Here is a 24,986-nt window from a genome sequence, read left to right on the forward strand (position 1 = left end):
GATACAAAATCCAACACAATTAATGGATTTGTACCTGTCAATGCAGTGTAATTACCAGGATAATAATTACAGCTATCTGTGGCTTATGTGTTCGGTGAAGTTCCTCATTCTGTCCTTGCAGTTTGCATATGGCATATTGGCTACCTCCTCTCAGCGGACTGTGCATCCGCCTACAGAGCAGCACAGAGGTCCTCTGAAGCCATGAACAACAGACAACTCAGATTCTTTCCGTCTCTATCCCCGAGGCAATCTTTGTTTCTTTTATTTATCTTCTCCCTTTGCATCTCACTGTCCTTTATCATATACTCTCCCGTGTATTCTGTCTTTTCTGATCTCACTTTCATTTCTCTGCTGTTTTCATCTTCGTCTTATCTCTCTCCACGGACCGCTTTAGTCTCTCTGGCCCTTTCTCATCTCTCCCCTTGTCTCTCTGGCTCACTTGCTCATTCCTCTGACTCTCCCACCCCCCTGCTATATTCTCATCACATTCACTCTCTTCCCTCATTTCCCAGAGTCTTAACCACGGATGTATTGGTCTTAACCCCCATCCTCATCGTTGCAGCCTGGCTTTCAGGAAGTTGGCTGGTTTGTAGGCTAATCCTTTACATTTGATTAAAGATTAGTTGAAGAGCCGGGGATTTCTCTGATGTGTTGCTGATGACCGCCCACGCCTCCCCCTCAACGCAGTGTGAAGATTCTAGCTGACAAAATATCACAATTTGAATATATGTTGTGACCATGCAAAAGTGTTACTTTTGCATGTAGAGGTGTCACTCTTACACAGTGAGCTCCCCTCCCCAATAGCCTAAACCAGGCCAGAAGGCCGGATGGTGTCTGTCTGTCTTCGTGCACACTGCCAGTGCACAAAGGAGGAGGACATCACATCTACTCCACCCCAGATTTTTCAAAGCGGCCTCATGGTGACCCTGCCTGTACCAGACCGCTTTACATTTTGTCCTATCTTGACTGTACAATCCTTTGATCATGATGCAAGTCTCATTTCCGCCTAATTCGATTATCGGCCATTTTGCAATTTCTTACGGTAAAACACCATTGTCTCTGGAGTCATGTGATAAACATAAATCATTAGAACTTTTCCCCCTCACCAAATTAGGTACCAATGATCTTGGAGTTCCGACAATGAGTTTCAAACAGAGATCCATACTGTTTGCCTGTAGCCTAAGCGACCGAGTATTTCCCGGTGAATCTGTGCGCAACGGTGGGGGCTTGGGAGTGTGGGGGACACGAACCACTGACTATTGCTGATGATGGAGAGGTTATATAGCTTAGCTTTTATGTATTATGTTATGTAATGTAATCTTGACGATTTAGTAAGAGACTGGTCGCCAATTGCAAGACATTTAAAAGTTATTTGGGGCCATGATGATATCCTTTCTTCCCACAACAAGGATTTATATTGTCTGTGTTATTGTTTACAACCACAATTATTCACGTGTGGCAAGATCGCGGTTCACTAGTTTTTAGAAGGCGTTTTAGAAGGAGGTGGGTGAAGCCTTTTCAGAAGTTAATTTAATGTTTTCCATTTAATGATTTCCTTTATCCTCATCTTATCTTGCGCTAATGCACGCAACTGTTTTTGCCATGTTTTAAGGCCGTGTATGCTTTTCAGAAGTTAATTTAATGTTTTCCATTAAATGATTTCCTTTATCGTCATCTTCCGCTAATGCACGCAACTGTTTTCGCCAGGTTTTAAGGTCTTATTTTAGTTGTTTCTCATAAGCTCGCAACCCTCCTTGCCCATCGGCCCCCACCTTTGCGCACAGATTCACCGGGAAATACTCGGTCGCGTAGCCTAATTGGCTACGGGGGTATGAACGAAAGTGCGAACGTAATGGTGTGTTAAAACCTGAAGCCATGTCTTCTTTTCTAGTCGCGTCTATCGCTTCACTTTGGTCGCGCAGGTCTGTGTCGGAAAATAAATATGTCCCGTTAGTCATGGCGAAACACCCAGAAAAAAGGGAGTCCCAAAACCATAACCACCAAAAACCGTGGAGTGGGGGTGAAGTGAAGGTCACCCCAACTGGGGGGCGAAGATACCAAAGTGTATTTTCGCGCTGTTAGCGCCGCCTCTTTCAGATCGTTCGCGATGTGTCATCTCAAATCTCACGATTTGCGCCACTCAAGCTATCCAGGTTTGAACGCAGTTTAAGGAAGTGAAAGTTCACGTTCAAGGCAATGAATGAATCTATTGAATGGATGACACATCACTATACAACGAACACAGCCTGGCGGAGATAGGCTATATACCCTCCGTGGAGCGCCCTTTTCTAAGTTCAGCAAGCTCTTAATACAATACATTGTAATAGATCGGCTATTTTTGGTGTGTGTACTGTGCACACTAGGGTTAACAAACAAAAAAAAATCATTTTAAAAAGCCTACATTAATTGATTAAATGAAAAAAAGAAAAAGCCAGTGTGTCTGGGGAAAATGAGTGACCAATGCCATGCTTACCCCATCCTCCCCGGCCCCGCCCCCACGGCCGGCGGGCGGTGCGATTGATGCTGCGTGACGTCTCGTTCCGCTTTCACTCTTCTCACCTCGGCTCAGTCACACTCGGATGCGAGCGAGGACCGTCCGGACGACAACTTCCTCGCGGAATTCAAGAAGTGCACTGCAGTCAGTGACAGTGTGCACTGTTGTCGTGCTCTGCTGTGCTCATACCGTCCACACATCACTGAGAACAGATGAGAACCAGCCCACAGGACAGCATGGAGCCGGCATAAAACAACAGAGGAGAGCAAGACCAATATCCTGCTGCTGCTCAATAACACGGCCCGTTCAGAACAAGTGTCCGCTGATACCAGGTAAGCTGAATAGCTACAAGTATTCTTTACTTTTAGCCTGTTTGACCAATGGAGGGAGTGGCCTAGCCTCTGTTCTGGAGGATATAGGGTGATTGTATAAGCTAAAATGTATTGTTTTGCCATGGGTGGCTATAATGACATTATGTCCTATATCCTAGCATTTCACATTTTGTTATGGCTATTTACAACAAGGACGCAGATGTGGATGTAAATTAAAAAAAGAGGAAGTGTTTGACACTTACAGTAAGTTGACAGGCTATTCTCACATTCAGAAATGCAACTGGCCTTTTTTAAACTCAATTAGGCTATTATAGCTGTCATGAAACTGTACTTTTTTCTATTGCAAACTGCTAATAAACTCTTCAATATCAATACCAATAGCCTACAAGAGAAAAGTCAAGAGCCTGTTTTCCTAATGGCTTAATTGGGGCCACACTTTGAGCAGCTTTTATTTTTCACGTCAAACTATAAAATGATGACTTTTTTTTTTAAAAAGGGGAAAAAAATACTTCCCAGATTAATTTAGTCTGGAGTTGTCCATCTTTGCTCAACTTGTATTATTTCATAGCTATTTTTAGAATCCCTATGTATCAGTACACTATACTAGTTTCTGTTTATAATGGTGTGCACCCTGTGCCGACATCTTTTTTGTGTAGCCTATTGCCTAGATTAACTTTAAAAGGCACTGTAACAAAAATAGTTATATCCTACTTTAGATTCAGTTCGGCTAGCTTGTTTGTTTTTTTGTTGGCACAACTGTTGGAAGACATGTAGCCTAAAATGTTGTCTCAAATGATCATAATGTGACTATTTGTGTAAGTGAGTATGAGTTTCCCTTTCACAAGCACAGCCACTGTAAAATTATTATGTCACTTATCATGTACTCTAACCCTAGGCTAACCCTGCATGCATGAGGAAGGACTTCACTGGTCACTGCAGTCATGTTCTCCCAAATATTATTGACATACAGTATGTGTGCCTGCACAAAGGAAACATATAATCATGTGTTTCTTAAACTGAATATTATAACTCAGGATATGGGGTTATTTAGCCTATACTGTAACGCAAACTAAAAAATACATGATATACACTCCTGAGGGATGCCTCCTGGTGGTTCAGCAGCATACAGCATAATGAATCAAACACTATGAATAGTATGTACTGACCGCAACAACATTGCTACTCGCTGCATAGACTCATTGATACAGAGCAGGCCCTCAGTGCAAGGGTAGGTCTACAGCACATGACATAACATAGAATGTCATGGCAGGATAATGCAATGTTGTATGCAATAATGATTCCAGCTGTGTGCTATCTGGAGAAGCCCCACAATGCAGACAGCCTCCCCCCTCCAGATCTTTAGATAAGCAGTACATAGTCAAATACTCAGTGTGAATTTAAGTGTAATGTGACCATTGACCAATAGGAACAGGAACTGCAAAGGACAGGACATTTGTACACTCTTGGAGTTACATTAACACTGAGGATTTTACTGTGTTCTGTAACCTTCCACAATGCAAAGTGACTTCTATAGCCTGAGGCTGTGTGTGTGTGTGTGTGTGTGTGTGTGTGTGTGTGTGTGTGTGTGTGTGTGTGTGTGTGTGTGTGTGTGTGTGTGTGTGTGTGTGTGTGTGTGTACGTGCGTGCGTGGTGTGGCGTGCGTCTGTGCGTGTGTGTGTGTGCGCGCGGATGCGTGTGCATTCGTGCGCGAGCATGCACACTTGTGTGATGTTATGGCAGTGGTCAGAGTGAATGCTCTTCCAACTAAATATGTGAGTCATTTGAGCATTGCAGAGTTCATAAACCTAAAGTTGCAGCCTCAGTTTGATGTTCATATGCCAGTGAATGTAACAGTAATGTATGGATGCACCCAGACATTTGCACAGAGAAGCACATGTGCCAGACAGTACTTTTCTAACAGTGTGAGGAAGGGGCTTTACAATGTTGTAGCCTAGCCTATAGGCTAGTATTATTACAATTATAGTGGTCATCATGCACATGGCAACATATTTAATGACAAATGCGACAAACAACACAGAACGCAGATGACAAAGGCGACATAACATACAGGCCGCACAGACACACCCAAACCCACACACACAGAGAGAAACACTGTCAACAGTTTGAAATAGAGTACCGGTACATTACCTGATGTGTCCGGCAAGCGTCTGCGCTTGCGTCTTCCACAAAGTAAATGCTGTACTATGGTTTCTTGAATTGTGTGGTGAAAGATGAAGATAAAACTCTTTTGTATTTGTATTAACTATTAATGCACTGATATAGAAATATCGTATGTGTATCTACGTACGTAGACGCACATTATGTCCTCCCAAACGCAATATTTCATGGAATTTTAGGACATTTAGCACAAGTGTCCACATGTACTCTAAACTGATTAGAAGTAGGTGATCAGAGGCATCACTGTGACCTCACAAAACACATTCACTACATTTCTTCATTCACTACATGTAGCCTACTATTAGTCTGGGCAGACATAGATTTAAATGGCAATTATCTTTCTCACTCACAATTCTACTGTGATGTAAAAAGGATGCCCAATCGGAACAAGCTAATCATCAGAACATTTGTATTTGTTATGAATGTTCACTTAATCCTTATATAAACTGTTCTTTGACCTTTTGAGGTCCTTTCCCATTAGAGGCACCTGGCCTGGCATGCTGCATATAATTAGTTAAACACAGTACAATAATGAGCATTTAATTAAATAATGCATGAAAACTCACTCACCTCTATGCAAAACCTTTGGGACATTCAGGAGAAACAGAGCTACTATTTCGGATTACAAATTATAATCCTTTATGAGTTTTAAAGGTTTAACAAATTGGTCATAGTGTTCCATTTGACCATTACAGGACGTTAACCACATGGATCCTAGCATCCCTATCTAGGCATGTCATAATGTGGGAACATTCTGCAATGTTCATATGTGTCGCAAATGGATGGAAGTATAGAACCCTAGAGGGGGATCCCAGTATTGGATCTAAGACAGTGGATAGTAATTCTGTTGACAATAAGGTCAGTGCAGTTCAATGTTGTTTTTGACAGCAGATTTTAATTTAGTTTTAGTCATAGTCTTTTGAATAAAATGTCATTTAATTTTTGTCATAATTTAGTCACCTGAAAAGATTTAGTTTTAGTCTAATTTTAGTCAACTAAATATCATACAATGTTTTTAGGCGACTAAATCTACAGTTGATTTAGTCAACTAAAATGTATTTTGGCAGGCCTTGATGGCATCGTAATGACTGATTTTACACTTGGTTGTGTGCTGAAAATAGCCGATCTACAAGCTCATAACACGACGCGTTGTGAGCTTGTAGATCGGCTATTTTCAGCAGGCAACACCTGAGAGCAACCAAACATAAAACGACTCTATTCTCCACTAGTCCCTCCCTAACGTTTTAGTCTAGTTTTTATTTTGTTGATGAAATTGTCAATATATTTAGACTTAGTTTTAGTCATCACAGCTTAGTTTTTATTTCGTTTTTATTTCGTTTTCGTCAGTGAAAAAAACACAGTCGACAAACATTTTTCGTCATAGTTTTAGTCGACAAAATCAACACTGGTGCAGTTCTGCAAGACTCAGAGACAAGTACACATCATGTGTGATCATTTGTCTTCAAGTGTTGTATGCGTCGACAGACTCGACAGAGTCGACACTAGCATGTGTCAGAAATATATATCGTCATCAAAATTATGATCACTGCATGTAAAAAAAGAAAAAGAAAGGGAAAGAAAACTCAACCCTTTTTATATTCTGGTCAAAGGGGAACAGGGTCCTCTGTGACACAAGAGAATCAGGAAGTGAAGAGGTTTACACCATTATTTATATCAGGTCACCGCGAGAACACAGAAACTTCCTGTGCACTACACAAGTGAGACATTTTGTCCTATCACTTAACCTGCGTTTAAATTAACTATTGTGAAAACTAATAGAAAACCGGAATGACAATTTATAGTAAAATTAATATAGCCTGTTATAATGTTTTGTGCAAACTTCCAAAAGGTTATCTTAGTATCGCCACAAATTATTTTTTTTCTTCATATACCGGTATTTTGTTTTATACTATCTGACTGACACTTTCCATTTTTAAAAGGCTAAATCAGTAATGTGTAGTTGTGTTGATGTATAGTATGAATTGTATAGTGTGGGGTTGTGGCAACAATCCCACACTATGCCCACTATCAGAAAGCATTGTTTGACATTAACTGATTGATACAACTGATACTCAGTGTTTACATCCATCACTTAATGTACAATGATCTGAGCCTCTAAGCCCCTTTAGCACCACACTACACAACACTACCCCACACCACATAAAAATATCTACATTTTCCATTACACAAAAGTACCCCTATCGGTAAGAAACAAATTGACCCTTTTAACTGTGATTATAATACAATATAAATTTGTATTACAACTATCTTAATTATAATACACTATAATGGATTATAACTGTGATTATAATACAATATAAAGTATTAATGTATTACTATGATAACTACAGTATAATACTCTATAATAGATTATAATAGTGGTTTTAACACATTATAATCTATTATCATGATTCATGTATTACAACTACATCCTGGAGGGCTAAATGAAAAGTCAGTGAGTGATCAGTCATTATGATGTGTTTGGCCCAGCTCAGACCTACTCTGTATTGGATACATTTTTAGTACCACGTTTAGTACCACTTTCACACCACTCTACCCAGGTCCTTGTAGTGGAAAACCTGGACAAGTGGGCAGTGTAGAGTGGTGTGGTGTTGGGCCGCGCGTATCAAAAAAGCATCCCGCATCCCGCTTGCCTCTGATTGGCCAAAGCCTGTTGCCTTGTCAACAACTAGTTTAAAGATGGCGGCGATGGCAGAGATCATCTCTGTCAGGCACGTAGCGCGTTACTTTAACAATAAAACCTGACGCGTTATAAGTTATCTTGAGCATGACAGTAGTTCGGGTTTTAATGTTAAAGTAAAGGCGAATTCGAATAAGCTTTATGGAAATGCAACTAGTGAGTATGAATGTTAATTCACATTTCATGGTTCCCTTAATTGTTTCCTACAGCCCATGTTTTACAAATGTATTACATTTTTGGCTGTTGTAAATAAACAGTTATGTGTCTGCATTTTCTAGTAGTGAAAAAAACTTTTCAAAACGTGTGTTGTGAGCTGTTTTCACAAATTCTAATTTATTTTTTGTACAATGCCAACCCATTAAAAAACACCCAGCATAGAAGATAAATAAAATGAGAGGCCTTCACAGTACAAAGTGTCAAGTTTATTTTGAGCACAGCACAAAGTGTCAAGTGCAGGCTTTAACAGTAGCCTAACAGTAGGGGCGTCTCTATAGAGTATAAGGGCGTCTCCACTGCCCGTAGCGGGATGCTTTTTTGATACGCTGTTGGGCCATGTCAGTGGAAAAGAGGCTGTGAACCATTTCTCACACTCTTTTTCTGCTCCTTTTGGTCTCTTTCCTGCTCTCATCTACCGTATATGTCAGCCATAATGAGCCATATAAACTGGCCTCATCGCTCCCAACACACTCCCGCTCTGTTCTTACCCTATCAATCCATGTCTGGTTTCCATCTCTCCTCAATGTTTCATCCCCTTTTCCTTATGAATGCACACATAGACATACATGCTAATATAGACACACACATGCATTCACACACAGTGTGAATGACAATGAGAAACAACAAAGTGCTCCATAGAGTTTACAAATGAATAGGGTTTTCGTCTGTATGAGTTTTTGCTGTGATGTTTTTACTGTGAGTGGATACATGCAAACCACACTTCATTCATTGTTGTCACCAGGAAGAGATGTTGCCTAACAGTAGCTATTCTCAGATGTAACATGTCTTTATTGTCTTATTTGGCTGCCTTTGCACTTGAGGGGACTTAGTGGTTAAATCACATGGGCTATATGTTGCTATAATAAAGACTATAAAGTAAAAAGAGGATCATGTGGACAGAGGCTATTACAAGGCAATTGTTCTATATCTTTTGCTGTATATGTAGTTCCTAGCCTGTCATTAGCCAGAATGATAACATGGATTCACTCACACATTACTCCTCGGTATCAGTCTGGACATCGGCCCATAGGGAGCGAGTATGAGAAATTAGAAAATCATGGCCATTCAGTGACTGTGCCACACTGTTCAATTGAAACACATCCACTGATTGGCCTGGTCATTTTCTGATTTCTCATACTCATTTCCTATGGGCCGAAGGCCAGACTGATACCGCGGAGGAACGTGTGAGTGAATCCACATTATCAGTCTGGCTAATGCCAGGCTATAGTAAATAAGCCTAAGATAGACCACAATGGTGTAATAGTTGAAAATGTACTACTAGGTAATTGTTTTGTGTTCGGAACACAAATTTTCCCAAGAAAAAAGTATGTAAAACATGATACAAAAGCACTTTGATGAATCATATTTCTCAACAGAACATGTGCCACCAAGGTGAAATCTCTTTATAGGGACAACAACAGCAAACACAAACACCCGCTCTCATGTCCTCTGTCTGTCCGCAGAACTCACCATGGGGTGTGTGGGCTCCAAGGAGCAGCAGGAGCCTGTCGGCAAAGGTTTGGCCATGGAAGAGTCCCAGAACCGAGCTCAGACCCCCCACTACACCAAAGACCCCACGACTGGGAACTCTGCAACCAAAGCTGTAAGTGAAACTGACCATGGTGTTCATGAGCAGAGAGAGAGAAAATGAGGAGGAAAGGATGGTAGGAATCCAGAGCTACAAAGAAAGAAATTATGCAGAACGAAAGAAAGAAAGAATCGAGCGTGTCAGAAAGAAGTTAGACCAGGACAGGGGTCTTCAACGTTTTCAGGCCAAGGACCCCTTAGTTGAGAGAGAGATGAAGCAGGGACCAACCTGTTAATAAATTCCATAATAGTTTCATCATTTGACAACACAATCATCAGTGTATTTTGGATTCATGTCAATGTGTGTTTTCAGATATTTAACCACTTGAACCACAAGCTCTCACCGCCTCGCAGCGCGAGGCGTTGCGAGCTTGTAGATGTGCTATTTTTGGCTACAGTTCTCAGAATTTGGACACTACTAGGGTTCAAGTGGTTAATATAAAAAAGGAGAAAAAAAAGCTTCTATCATACGAAGATTTGGAGGACACCCTGTGTTAACTCTGAGTACCCCCTAGGGGTCCCGAATCCACTGTTGAAGACCCCTGGACTAGGATAAAGGAAGGAAAAGTAGGAAGAAAACACAGATCAGCCAAAAACACAAAGAGCATGACGGCCCCGACATGACAAGTAAAAGCTGGCTTCCCTAAAACGTTGAGATGTGTACAGTACGTATGACTTGTGTCCCCCGTGGGCCTGTTGTTACTTTGCATAATAACCAGACTCTGATCTGTGCCGGGGGTGAAAACGCTGTAGTGTAATTGCTGCATTGTTTTAAGTGTCTCATTGGTCACTGCTTCCTGTGTGCTGACAGCAGTAACTGTTTCTCATTCTCTGTGAGGTGTGAAAGAGGAAGTGACACAGAAGCAGAACCAAATAGGGCACAAAAGGGGACTTGTGATTACCCATTCAGAACGGGTGTACACATTATTGTGTATCATTATTTTATGCTTTAACTATTGAAAAATAGCAGATATACAAGCTCGGTGCCGCGCTGCGAGCTTGTAGATCTGCTATTTTTGAAAAATCGTGAAAATTTGAATTTTGACCCGATTCTATAAGTGTCTTTTGAATCCTACTAAGATTTTTTTGAAAAACCTGTGTTTCTATGTCAGCAATCTGGCTATCCTTTTCACTTAACTGCTCAGTTAGTCTGTTCTTGAGAGACTACTATGTCAGTGGTGCTCAAACCTTTTTATGTGAAGGACCCCCAAAATGACATGTATTTGGCCACGGACCCCCATCTCAAAATATTTAGTTCCAGGGACCACCCAGAAGCAAAATTTGAGTTTCAAACGTTCACTTTGAAAATACATATATTCAAAGATTTGTACACATTTTCACGACTTTTTCAAAAATAGCAGATCTACAAGCTCGCAGCGCGACACTCGGTGCCGCGCTGTGAGCTTGTATATCTGCTATTTTTCACTGGTTAAAGAACTCAATAATTCTAGGCCTAAATGGGTTAAAATGGCAGCAGTAAAAGCTGATCTGAGACCCACCTCCCCTTGTTACGCAGATATGCTGAGGATTTGTGTGTGCTTCTATTTTTAAAGGCAGTGTTTCTGTCTGGCTCGCTCTCTGTTCTGCACCCAGCTTTGTGTCCTTATGCCTTTTTCATTATTACCTCTGCAGCTATTGTCAAAAACATTGTCGCTGCTGTGGAGAAACATAAGGCATTTGGTCTTTAGCTTTGTAAATGTCTCATGACTCTTCCTTCAATATTCAAGACATTATTTCTGCAAGCAATGGTTTCAGATCCCAAAGTGTTTCCGACAGAGTTAATAGGTACTAAAACAAATTAAAGAGCATTTCTATCATTCAATGTAGGCTCAGGTTGGTTGCACCTACGAGGCCTATTCTTGTAGCCTGATTTCAGCTGGAGCTTGAGTCTGACATTGTCCCCATTGTAAGCGATGTCAAAGGGGAGGGGATTGGTGGGGGGGTCGTGTTTGACTTGTGTGTACACAAAAACATTACCCCCCTCCCCCTCCCCTCTATGACAGGCATCAAACAGGTCGTTGTCTTTGATGCTTTCATTGATTAGAGAGATCACTAACGAGGACTTGACACTTTTATGGCCCAATCAATTACCTTAGTGCACAACCCCTTTGAAGTTCAAAGGGAGCAATTAAGGGCTCTGGCTGAGCTCCCCCTCCCTCCACTGTTACTGTTGATTTTCTGTTTCTGCTGATTTGCTTGTCTCGTTAGACCCACCCCCTCCTCCGAGGCTCCGCCTGGTCTTGCCTCAGACCAGTGTAACTCTAGGTTCATTACGCAACACCAGACCAAGAGAAGCAGTCCGCTCAGAGAGTGGGCGGGTCTATGGGCTGGAGCCAGGCAACTATTCCTGGTATTTAGCTTAATTGGACGTAACTTGGCTATCTAATTCAAGATGTGCCTAGATGTGGCTATACTATCATGGTTGATTTAAGTAGCTTCTTGCACCCATGTTGGAATGGCAAGCACTGCCTACCTACGGTACACAGAAATGGTGATGTTTTGGTATAACATTGATATATATTTCATTTTGGACTGACCTTCTTCCATGCATTTAATAACACAGTTGCAGAAGTATTCTATTCTGATAAGATTACTGGTGTAAACTGGACATCTTTTACAATCATTTTATTCATGGGGTCCTTAAAATTAATTGGTTTGAGACCCATTTGTGTAACCAATCGACTAGTGTAACACCCGAGATGCAAAACCAGTGTGAAACACAAATTCAATCAAGTGAGCCAGTCTGTCAGTCAGTCAGTGAGTAGGAAACGCCTCAATGTCAATAGCTGACCTGTTGTGACATCACATTGTCAGGTCACAGGTTCAGGTCATTTTAACCATTTTATCATGAGCATTAGTGAGGACCAATTATATGAAGATAGGTTGAAAATGGGTGAAGTCATTCTTTTTTTCTGGTCCCTAAGAGAAACCAGTTAGTAAGCCAATGTCACAGGAAAGTGCTTCCTCTTTCCAAATTGTTCACATTCAAAATAGGAATCAAGTTTATTGTTCATGACGTACATACAGTAAGTCTTTTGATAGCTAAAGAAGTAGGGCATAGTCAAACACAACAAACGATCGCAAACATTTTGAGGTTCAGAGATAACCTGTCATTAAAGATAGAGCAGCAGATGATTTTAAAAAACATTCATTCGTCTGATATAATTTGGCATTTTCATAAGCAGTAAATACTGTATGTTACATACAATACATTTTGGAAATAAGTGTTTGAACAGCAAAATTTGGCTCTGCTACATTTTCTCCCTGGAGCAGGGAGATATATAGATATATAAACAACCCCCCCATGGGGTGGTGCTGGGGAGGCGGTGGGGGCAAGCAAGTGCAAGCAACAGTCCAGGCAAGAGCAGCAGGAAGAATGACAGACTGGGCAGGCTTAAGTAGTTGCCAAATGATCAGCTGACTGCCACGTCAGCGAATGACGCAGGGTCTGGTTTAATAGTGTATAGTAGTGTCCTTATACAACTGCAATGCAGTGTAAACCTCTCGAGTATACCTTCCTGAACTAACTTCGCAGGCTACGTATCATTTATACTGACGGCATACTTTTCTCATTTTAAGTAATTTTCATATAGTTAAAAAACAACTGATATTGTTGTCTAGATACAGACTAGTATGTAAATATTATGATGTTGTCCCTTATTTGTGTCCCTTCCTATAACAGACCGGCCAGTCAGAGCTTTATATAATTATGCAGGCTTCCTCATACTACTGTGACATTTTAGTCTATCGTTTCAGGGTAGGACTAATTATTAAATGTGTCCTTTAATTGAGTAAGAAAACAGTTTTTTATTGAATTACTCGGTTAACCACCAGTGTTAGGCACTGCCATGACCAAAATGTTACGGTTGCGTCAACTTTGAAGGTTTCACTCAGTAAAGATACCTTAAAACCCATCACTCTCCCTACTCTCCCTATCCTCATATTTCTTTGTCTCTTTTTCTTCTCTGTACAGAGCAAGACCCAGTCTATCCCACCTACAGTAACAAATGATGGTAAGCAAAAATAAATGTCACTGCATCTTGACAAAATAAAAAAACGTTACATATCTTGGTTGAGCTCCTGTACCAGAGAGAATGTTTTTTCAAGTTCTCACAACCTCTGTTTTTCCAGCTTTTTTAAAGATATTTTGGGGTCTTTTTATGCTTTTATTGATAGGTATACACATACAGTGGGTTGACAGTACATAGGGAAAGAGATGGGGGGGTGACACGCAGCGAATGCCGTCGAGATCGGGACTCGAACCCTCGATACGCTGTCAGGCCGGATTACCAGCCTAGTTGTCTGGACACTATGCCAGTGGCCCAGGCCTGGCCTTGCTTGTATTTATCGACCCACCCTACCCTCAAGCAAGTGCTTATGTCTATACACAAATCAGTCACTACAGTGTCCATACAAGCTTAAAGGCCCGCTGACACCCCCCGAAATTATAATAGTATGATACAGTAGGTCACGTGGTCTCTCTGAAAACAGTCTGAAATAGTCTGAAACTCATGTCACAGTGTAATCTGCCCCTCACCCCCCCAACAACAGCTGACCAGTACAGTAAGTAGTCTAAGTACAGTCAATTAATTTGATTGGCTTATAATTGCGCATTCCCACAATTACATCATAAAAATACCAGTAAGACTCCCTAATCGGGAGATAAGCGACCATCAGGTCGCAGCGTGATTTTATGCCAAAATGTGTAGGAGCAGTGTCCAAAAATGTGTTTGAAAAAAATCGGCCTGATGGTGGTGCTATATGGGACAGATCCATGTTGATGAGATGAGTGTAGACATACTGTGTACAGATTTGCGTGATTTTAGGGCAAAATCTGTAGGAGCAGTGTCCAACAATGTGTTTGAAGAAATCGGCCTGATGGTGGCGCTATATGGGACAGATCCATGTTGATGACATGAGTGTAGCGATTTGCGAAATTGAGAAAAGGAAGGGACGTGTGGTCTTTGAACCATATTCACACCCCAACCACATACTGTACATGCTACATGCATACACACGGCCTCACCAATATGTGGTGATGGCCACATATTGCTCACCCATGTCGGAGAGAGAACTCATACAGGATAGGCAACCATGATAAACAAGTGAAATTGGTGAAAGTGATGAAACAAATTAATTAACACACGAAATTGGAACTGTAACAGTGCTAGAGAGATGGAAAAACCCCTGTTACTGAATGAACACTATGCGATGCAAGAGTGCGGACTAGCCGACACCAACTTGGGACTGCCCTCCACTCAGTCCTGTCCAACATCAGGGCCTTGATCTCTTCAGTGTTGCTAGCTCCACTGTCGCCCTGCAATGTGTCTATAGGAGGTGCACCTCTTTCCCGTCCTAGCAGGCCTGGGTTGGCTCCCACATATAGCTATACTGTACCACTATAGCAATATTTTATAGTTCACTATGGGTGAACTATAAAACAGAGAGTATGCGCAAGCTTAAGGTAGCGTTTTGTGACTCAGGTCTCACCACCTTCCAGGCTCTCCTGAGAAACCTTATGTTTAGCTTTAAAAGTAGACTTGATGGGTCTCATAATGAGGGGATTAACATGTTGATCAATCCAAAGTATAGCTCTGTAAGATACCACTCTCATATGTGGAGACATTGGTATGAGTGTCTTTTATAGATGTTTTTATTTGTTCTTTTTTAGATCTTTTTTTGTCTTAAGGAATTTTTATTGTGTTTTAACTGTTTGTTTGTCTACCTTTGGCTTCGGCTGTAATAAAGTTTTGATTGAATGATTCAGAATACTGAGCCTTAACTTTTTAATATATATATTTTTTAGTTTTTATCAAAGAATATCAGTTACAGCACCTTAAAGTGCATTGCCCAGTACATTTACACAAATCCTCTGCATTTAAGCCATCCATTTAGCCCATCCATTAGTGTTTCATAATGAGGCCATTGACGACTCTCTTTCATGTGTCCCATCATCCCCCCCTGCAGCTGCAGGAGATTTCATTGCGATCGCACTCTATGACTATGAGGCCCTGCACGATGGAGACCTGGGCTTCAAGAAGGGAGACAAACTCAAAATCTTACAGGAGTGAGTGCCACGCATTTTCCATTTGAGTGTTTACTGGGATTTCCATTTATAAAATATACAGTATCATTGCTGTCTGGCAGAATTTAATTCACCTCTCTCTCTCTCTCTCTCTCTCTCTCTCTCTCTCCCTCCCTCCCACCCTCTCTCTCTCTCTCCCTCCCTCCCACCCTCTCTCTCTCTCCCTCCCTCCCACCCTCTCTCTCTCTCTCCCTCCCTCCCACCCTCTCTCTCTCTCTCTCCCTCCCTCCCACCCTCTCTCTCTCTCCCTCCCTCCCACCCTCTCTCTCTCTATGCAGATCAGGGGAATGGTGGAAGGCTATGTTAATAAGTACCAGTCAGGAGGGCTTCATCCCCAGTAATTATGTGGCCAAAGACACTTTGGAAACAGAAGAGTAAGTAGTACTCACTATATGACTGTTATAATGTAGCCTATGTGTTCTGTGCACATCACTGTCTGGGCAAAAAGCTTGGGGATATTTATTGGTTGGTTGGTTGGACGGTTAATTAATAATTAACTAGATATGATTGTGTACATTATGACATTGATTGATTCATTGATTGATTGAAGCCCGTTTGTTGTGGTTCAGGTGGTTCTTTAAGGGTGTAAGCAGGAAGGATGCAGAGAGGCAGCTACTGGCCTCTGGAAACAAAATGGGTTCCTTCATGATCAGAGACAGTGAGACCACTGTAGGTAAGACGACACATCAGCACATCAACGTATCAGCACTGACTATGAGTGCATCAACCAGAAGAAATAAAAACAAAGTGCCATCTGTGGATCAGGGGTGTCTGTCTATAATTCATATTTGTGTTTAGACACGATGATAAAAAAGGCCCTGGTGGAAATAAACAGAAACCTTCTTTGATCCCTGTAGTAACTATCCTCTCCGTCCGTCCACAGGCAGCTACTCCCTGTCGGTCAGGGACTCTGATGCCCAGAGCGGAGAAACAACTAAGCATTATAAGATCCGCACGTTGGACAACGGAGGCTTCTACATCTCCCCTCGTATCACCTTCACCTCCCTGCAGGACCTGGTCAGCCATTACAAGAGTGAGTTCCATCAGTGCAGGTCTCTAGCTGCTGTATGAGTCTGTTACCTCAACTCTAAAGCTGTAATCCACCTCTCCTTGGTTTGTTTTGTGTGGAAAGCTAATCTCTTAGCCCCCTACAAGAGCACACATGCCCGCACACACACGCGCACAGATACACACACGCTAAGGCTGGGCGATATTAGGAAAACCTTCGAAATTTGATAACGTTGTTGAATACCTCGATATCGATATTACTCACGATATTAATAAAAACAATTGCATTATATAGTTTTTAATGTTTTTTCTGCTTTAGGTCCACTGCCTTCCTAACCCAGATAATGAATAGCATATCCATGCATGCACACCACACAGTACACATAGAAGGGTTAGGTAGTTTTTTTTTTTAATAACCACAATTGGTTACAGATGGACTGCTTTTTTGCATGTGCTACATGTTAATTAATTTGACACATACACCAATACCTCATTTCAAGCCATCTTCGTTGTTATGTATACCTTGCATGTTGATACCTCCATATCGATACATTTTTTATATATTGCCCAGCCTTAACACACGCACATGCACACACACACACACACACACACACACACACACACACACACACACACACACACACACACACACACACACACACACACACACACATACCCACACATGCACACACCAAATAGAGAAACGGAAAATAATTTAAAGGAGGCGGCCCAATATACATTTACAAAGGAAGTAGAAATTCCTCATTTGCTCGTTATCTACGTCTAAGTCTTAAGAAATAATAAAGCAACACATCCGGTCACAATTGAACCACACCTCCAGACAACACACTGAGTAGGCTCATAAAGCCTTGCTCAAAGACATAGAGCATGTATGTACAGTGGTGTAGTGCAGGCCAGGGTATACATACGGTACGTTGAAGAAGGTACACGTCATATAACTACTTTGTTCAGTGGCCATAATCACTTCTAGTGTGCACAACACTAGATTCATCATCATTCAATCATTTTTGGCAGCATTCAGTCACCTTTCTTTTTTACACAGGGTACTGCTACTATACAGTTTGAACCACCTTGAATTTTAGAATAGTATACCCATTTCCCCAGACACCACTATACCATGGATGTGCGTGTAGGGACTAGGGAGGAAGTTTGGGTGTCATGGGTCATGTAGTCTCGCGTGGCCAGACTGTTGACTCCGCAATTTGCAAATGCTCCCGTCATACAGTCTTGGGGACAGAAGTTCTTATGATGAGTGCCCGGTTAAAGCGGAAGTGAAGCCTCCTCCCCACTTCTGTTTCATTTTTAACATTGCGTACATTTATCGAAATATAAATAAAAATCATCTAAGCATATTTAGCTTGCTGCAGAAATGAATATGATATTTTCATGAACGGAAATGCCATCTTCCATTACTCGCCGTTCAGGAGTTGTAGTTCCAGAGTCTATATAGCATTCGGAGATGGTAGAATAGTTGTCTGGCTACGCGAGACTATGGGTCATGTATCCCCAAAACGTGCAGCATAAGTGAATGCACGTGAGTACAGTATGTGCATCTGTGCACTGGTCCTGGACCTTATCAAGTCACCTTTGAAATGAGTTTGACACCCCTGGCTAGACTGATACACAGCACCCTCTGCTGGGCAAATGGGACTCCACAGTTCTACTTGTGAGGGCTGAATATTGGATTTGCATTGAACTAAGTTCCATTTCATGACATGAAATGCAGTTCAACATGCTTTACATAAAAAATATGGGATATTTTTGAGAATTATTTTTTATGGCCTGAATGACAAAATAGACACTCTGACCTCAAATACAATTAATAATGTGTTTATCTTTGTCCACCTGCTCCAGAGCAGTCAGATGGTCTCTGCCAATCCCTAACAACCCCCTGCATCAGCCCCAAGCCGCAGAAACCCTGGGAGAAAGATGCCTGGGAGATCCCGAGAGAGTCCCTCAAACTGGATAAGAGGCTGGGGGCGGGGCAGTTTGGCGAAGTTTGGCTGGGTGAGTCAAATGCATTTTGCACTAACAAATGTAAGTTATTTAGAGTCAAAGTCATGTAGAAAAAAAATTACATCCATGATTCTTCATCTTCACTGTGGTCGATACTCAGGGTATAACCTTAACGTCATGAAAACTATACCCCTACACCAGCAATTAGAGAAAGATATAAACTCAACTGGGATTCAAAAATGATTAAATATATAGGGGTAAATATAACGAAAGAAAGGGACAAATTATATGACGCTAATTACATACCTATAAATCTGGAAATTAAAAGAGATCCTGTCTGGATTTCCTCTACCTTATATGTCAAAGAGAAATGGAAAGCAGGACTTGGGGTGCAGATTGCCGAGGAGGACTGGTATAATATTTGTAAGACACAGTGCACGGCCACAAGCTCTATAATGTGGAGGAAATTTTGCTGGAAGAACGCTAGATATTTCATAACTCCAAAGATCAGACGAATATTGAAAGCAGAGAAACAACCATGCTGGAGGTTATGTGGATACATGGATGCTGACCATGAACACATATTTTGGAATTTGTATGGACTGAAATGTGATATTTGACATGATGTAAAAATGTAAACCCAAATGTGATAATCTGCATACTTTTTGCTACTACTCCCACAGATTTTCTTTTTAAGTATGACATAAGAGTAAAATGACCATGTGAATATTCTCCCGTTCTCAGCTACTTACAATAAACACACCAAGGTGGCGGTGAAGACCTTGAAGCCTGGCACCATGTCCCTGGAAGCCTTCCTGGGCGAGGCCAACCTGATGAAGACCCTGCAGCACGACAAGCTGGTCCGCCTCAACGCCGTGGTCACCAAGGAGGAGCCCATCTACATCATCACAGAGTTCATGCAGAAAGGTGTGTGTGTGTGTGTGCGTGCGTGTGTGCGTGCGTGCGTGCGTGCGTGCGTGCGTGCGTGCGTGCGTGTGCGTGTCAAAACTTTGTATTTATCATCTATAAAATGTACTAAACTAGTGAAAACAGCAGATCTACAAGCACACAACATCTCGCACCGTGAAGCGTTGTGTGCTTGTAGATCGGCTGTTTTCACTAGTTTTGTGCGACAGTCTTGTATGATGAAGCAGGGCTTTGCTTTACCAAAAGACGTACACATTTGAAACTTGGAGATACGAGGTTTCTGCCCGACAGTGACGGTATTTTAGTGATTATGTTGCGAGGAAAACTTGAGATAATAGCCATTTTGGTTAGAACTGACTGGAAATAACTTTGTACTTCAAGTTTAAAATATCCAAATAATATAAGTGTCCAAATAAATTCCAAATATTAACAAATTACCTCGCGGCACCCCTGGACTGCCGCCGCGGCACCCCAGGGTGCCCCGTCACCCACTTTGAAAACCCCTGATCTATATAAATGTTAAATGTATCTATTGGTTGAAAACTTTTCATGCATCTTCCAACATTTTCAAATAATGAATTATGCCTAGAAAGCCTAAAGAATAAAACAGAAATTAAATTTTTATGTATATGGTTGTGTGTTGTTCAATGCCAATTGTATGAATTATTTGTGTGACAATGCCCTGTGTACAGACACAACTTGCATTTATCCCAGAGAAAGATTGGTATGTAATACTGTTCATTTTGTCATTTATTTACAGGTAGTTTACTGGACTTCCTAAAGAGTGACGAGGGCAACCGCATCCAGCTGCCCAAGCTTATTGACTTCGCTGCCCAGGTGAGCTTCTGCCAGTCTCATGTGCTCTACTAACTGCTCATTCACTCCAAACAATGGCAGGTTGCTTATATATTTCCTGTTTCTGTTGGGTGTGTGCACTGTCTCTGTCTGTGTCGGCAGAGCTTTTGTTCCCTGCCAGTGCATTTCTTCCCTATTGTGGGATGTATTTCAATATTCAAATCACAGCTCTTGAATTCAGTGGCCCGTTTTTGTAAGAGCAAGAGTGTTTGAGTGAGCGTGGATTAATTTATTCACTGTTGGCTTTAGGGGAATTTGCGGCAATCGTTTCTGTAATTCTAAGGATTAAAGAGACTGTTGTTGGCACTGTGTCTCACATGGTGTTTTGTACAGTAGAGATGTCTGATACATTTCAATGACCACATGCCTGTGGCTATTGTGTATTTGCATCCTTAACTCACATGTCAGGAGGTCTTCAATTAGATATTAAAATAGGAGAGTGAACAAGAGCAGACTGTCTAAACCAGTGACTGAAGCTGGTTGCACACTGCTGCGTTTTTCGGGCCGAATATCGGAGTGAATTTCGGAGCGTGTGAATAAAAAAATCAACCTCACGTTATGTCAGTCACGTTTGCACACTGCCGCCCGTTTCTCTCTCTCTCCTTGCCCTGAAAAACGCATTTCGCAACGAAAAACGCAGCAGTGTGCAACCACCTTTACAGTAGGAGCCACAAGTGGGTTTAGTGAGATGTTGCACAATGGCCAAAGTTTAATAATGCAATGCTGCTTATTCAATTTTGGGAACTGACCTCAGTTGAGAGAGACTGAACAAAGGCGATGGTAACATACTGGAGTTTTAGGTGAAGATCAAAGAAAGGTTGTTTTCAAAAGCCATTTAAAGACAAGGGAAGAGGAAGAAAGCACGTGGCTCAGCCTGTTCTGATTTAAATCTAGCCTGACAGAATATATGTTAAATTATTCAGATGATGGTTAGATAGGCACAGACAGATTGCTCTTGATAATCCTGTGTGCGTGTGTGCGTGCATGCGCGCCTGCCGCGCGTGTGTGAGAGAGAGACAAAAATAGAGGAAGTGAAAGAGGAGTTCAAGTTATGTTTAAACGTGGATGACTATTGAGTAACCGCTGCTCGCTCTTAAGGAGCATATTGGTTATTAAAAGTCCACTTACTCACAATTTATCACGACTATGACCAGCATTAGTGACTGTAGCAGTGATGTGAACTAATGTCATAAGATACTGAGGAGGACCAGGTCAGATAGCCATATGAAATCATTAAACAGAAACATCTGATGGAGAGAAATGGCCAGGCCAATATTCATCCTTTGAAAGTCTTAATCTGTGTAGGTCAAACCAAGCACACTCACACTCCATACATCATAGTACATGCAGGTCTACATTTGCAGGTCAATGTTTTACATGACACTCAGGATTGTACAGTGTTTCATCTTTTTAGATTATTTGGCAATTTCGATAGTAGAGTGTATGAAACCAAGTTCAGAGAGGGGAAAGTGGTTGAGAGAGACATTGTTGTAGAGATTGACTGTCTAGTGTCCTTATACATGTGGTTATAATTTGTATTTGCTAATATAGTTTTGTACGGCTGGTATAGTGTTATGAGAAATGATTTTACTTAAACTGGAATCGTTTTTGATGTCATTTATTTCTGTGTTGAGAAAGTAGTTGGCAGAGAAGCCTTTTGTGGCAGACAGTGAAATGAAACAGAGCGACTGTTACAATATACAGTACATGTACATGAATGGTTGTGTTGCCCATTGCCAATTCTATTGATGATGTCTCTTTTCTCCTAGACTGCTGAGGGTATGGCCTACATCGAGCAGAGGAACTATATCCACAGAGACCTGAGAGCTGCCAATATTCTGGTGAACAAGGCTTTAGTCTGCAAAATCGCTGACTTTGGCCTTGCCAGAATCATTGAGGACAATGAATACACTGCGAGGGAAGGTGAGATGATAGCACTATTCATGCACGCTGGAGATTCATTTATTTAAAGGTGCAGCTGTTAACAGTGCCTACAATTATGTCTTCATGCTTTTTGCATTGTAAATGTATCCTTCTGTGTTTGACATTATTACGACAACGGACAGCTAGGCTAACAAAATACACAATTTAGTGATAATGCAAAAATACATGTCTTGTATGGGGATCTACAGCAAGTCAAAACAGCAACAGGCTATATCTTACCACATTTCTTATTTTTCAGTCAGCAGTGCCTCTCCTCGCTTGGATTTAGATTGTTTAGCACTATTATCTATGTATGTATGGGATGCAATGGAATTGCAAAAGGTTCTGCTACAGCTGGATATGTTTGGGGGAGACATACACCTGACACTGTTACATAACAGTGTTTTGTAAACATGCAGTGGTGATGGAGAACTAATCCCTGAGAGCTGAACAAAAGCTGAAAGAATGAACGAGTGATGGGCGGATTCTAGCTACAATTAGTGATGACATAGAATTTACTGATGTTTTAGTGAAACGTGAGTCTTAATGAAAGTGAGGGTTAGGGTTAGTGAGTGAGTGCCTGCGTGCGTGCGTGAGTGAGTGAGTGGAATGCAATGGAAACCAGGACTTTTTTATGCTTTATTAATGCTTTTTATTGCTTTTCAGTTTTGTTCGTACACACTTAAAAGAATGATAAACAGGCGCAAACAAACCGAGATGCAGTATTATTACATGCAAAATTGTTATTGATTTAACTCATTTTCCACTCATTTTTAAACAGGAGCCAAGTTCCCCATTAAGTGGACCGCCCCTGAGGCCATCAACTACGGCTCCTTCAGCATTAAATCAGACGTGTGGTCCTTTGGCATCCTGCTGACTGAGATTATCAGCTATGGACGCACGCCATACCCAGGTCAGGACAATGCACAGTTCAATATCACATCAGAATAAAGTTGAAAAGTCATTGGGCCATATCTTGCCTTAACCCTTATGCCTAAAGTTAAACTTTTTGGGGGCATGCTCACAGCCATGTGAACTCATCACACAACCACAGAAAATGGATGATATTGTGACATTGTAGGTTTTCTATGTGTTTTGTTATGTTTTATAAAATGTTAATTAAATCTTAATGTCTTGCTTTTGGATCTGGTCTTCCTCTATGTCCTATCTGCATCCACTGTACTGTTAGAGCAGAACTTTCCCAGAATCACTTGAAATGGTTTGCCAACCAAAAGTAATGTCAATTGCTCTGGTTACAAAGCCAATAGTTAGACTCATTTAGGCTTGGATTATTGAATGCTTTAGCTATTGAAAAATAGCAGATATACTGTACAAGCTCACAGCGCGGCACCGAGTGCCCCGCTGCAAGCTTGTAGATCTGCTATTTTTGAAAAAGTCGTGAAAATGTGTGCAAATCTTTGAATATATGTATTTTTAAAGCAAACGTTTGTAACTCAAATGTTGCTTCTGGGGGGTCCCTGGAACTAAATGTGGCCAAATAAATATCAGTTTGGGGGTCCTTCACATGAAAAGGTTTGAGAACCACTGACATAGTAGTCTCTCAAGAACAGACTTTTTCTCCATTTAAGTGAAAAGGACCTTTTCTTTGACGATGGCTAGCCAGATTGCTGACATAGAAACATATAAGGTTTTTCAAAAAACCTTAGAAGGATTCAGAAGACACTTATAGAATTGGGTCAAAATTCAAATTTTCACGATTTTTCAAAAATAGCAGATCTACAAGCTAGCAGCGCGGCACTCAGTTAAAGCATAAAATAATGATACACAATAATGTGTACCCGTTCTAAATGGGTTAACTTGCACAACTTGTAAGGAACATCCAGCTTACCCAGTAATGTGTTCCTCTCTCCAGGGATGACCAACCCAGAGGTGATACGTGCGCTGGAGAAAGGGTACCGCATGCAGAAGCTGGAATGCTGTCCCCAGGAGCTCTACAACATCATGATGGAATGTTGGAAGAACAAACCCGAGGACCGGCCCACCTTTGAATACCTGCAGAGTGTCCTGGAAGATTTCTACACGGCCACAGAGAGCCAGTACCAGCAACAGCCATGAGATGTCAACATTAACATTAACACACCTAGGCACATCAAAGTATTTATTTTACAGCACTGTGGCGTTCAATAATTCATAATGGGTTCATAACATAGGACACAGATTGACATGCATAGTGCCTGTCACAATTATTACAAAATCGGCTGATTTAAATTATTTTTGATAATCACAATTATTGTTGCATAATCGTCAGAATCGTTTCCATTCATTTGTATGAATTAATGTTTCATATATTAAAAGAAGCAAGCTCACAACGCCTCGCAATGCGCTTGTAGTTCGGCTATGTACATTACACAATACAAATAATAACTGAAAGTATAAAATGATTAAAAATTGCCTATTGCTAGGCCTGGCATTAATCGTTTTAGGGGCAAGGTCACTTGGCCTTTGGTTTTATCATTTATTTATTTTTTGGAAAGTTACAAAGGCCTGAGTTTAAAGGTTAAGGATGATTTCATTTTAAATACATACTGTAGATACCTATCAGTGAAATAAAGAAATACAGCTTTCTATTTCAGAATTCAGAATCTCAACAAGACAAACATATTGACAGGAAAGCAGCAAAGGAGAAAAAATGAAATGAGCTGGGATCCTGGGCCACAGTGGCATCAATGCCACTCTGGCCTC

The 24,986-nt window shown here is 41.2% G+C and overlaps 1 protein-coding gene across 1 annotated transcript; it reads left to right on the forward strand.

The window, feature by feature from the left end:
* Positions 1-2,735: 2,735 nt before the first annotated feature.
* Positions 2,736-24,453, forward strand: hck (HCK proto-oncogene, Src family tyrosine kinase). Its single transcript, XM_080732778.1, has 13 exons — positions 2,736-2,826; positions 9,385-9,524; positions 13,482-13,521; positions 15,476-15,575; positions 15,872-15,967; positions 16,163-16,266; positions 16,477-16,626; positions 18,477-18,629; positions 19,323-19,509; positions 20,270-20,342; positions 22,130-22,283; positions 23,065-23,196; positions 24,157-24,453. The coding sequence occupies exons 2-13, from the start codon at positions 9,393-9,395 to the stop codon at positions 24,357-24,359; spliced, it is 1,524 nt and encodes a 507-aa protein (XP_080588904.1). The 5' UTR covers positions 2,736-2,826; positions 9,385-9,392; the 3' UTR covers positions 24,360-24,453.
* The last annotated feature ends 533 nt before the right edge of the window (positions 24,454-24,986 follow it).

Source organism: Nannobrachium achirus (assembly GCF_963921795.1).
Source record: "Nannobrachium achirus genome assembly, chromosome: 9".
NCBI classification, from domain to species: Eukaryota; Metazoa; Chordata; class Actinopteri; order Myctophiformes; family Myctophidae; genus Nannobrachium; species Nannobrachium achirus.

Excerpts from the sequence above, each read along its gene's own strand:
- hck (XM_080732778.1), top strand. The coding sequence starts at position 9,393 with ATGGGGTGTGTGGGCTCCAAGGAGCAGCAGGAGCCTGTCGGCAAAGGT. Across the intron at positions 15,968-16,162 it reads GACACTTTGGAAACAGAAGA|GTGGTTCTTTAAGGGTGTAA; the intron begins GTAAGTAGTACT and ends GTTGTGGTTCAG. Across the intron at positions 16,267-16,476 it reads AGACAGTGAGACCACTGTAG|GCAGCTACTCCCTGTCGGTC; the intron begins GTAAGACGACAC and ends GTCCGTCCACAG.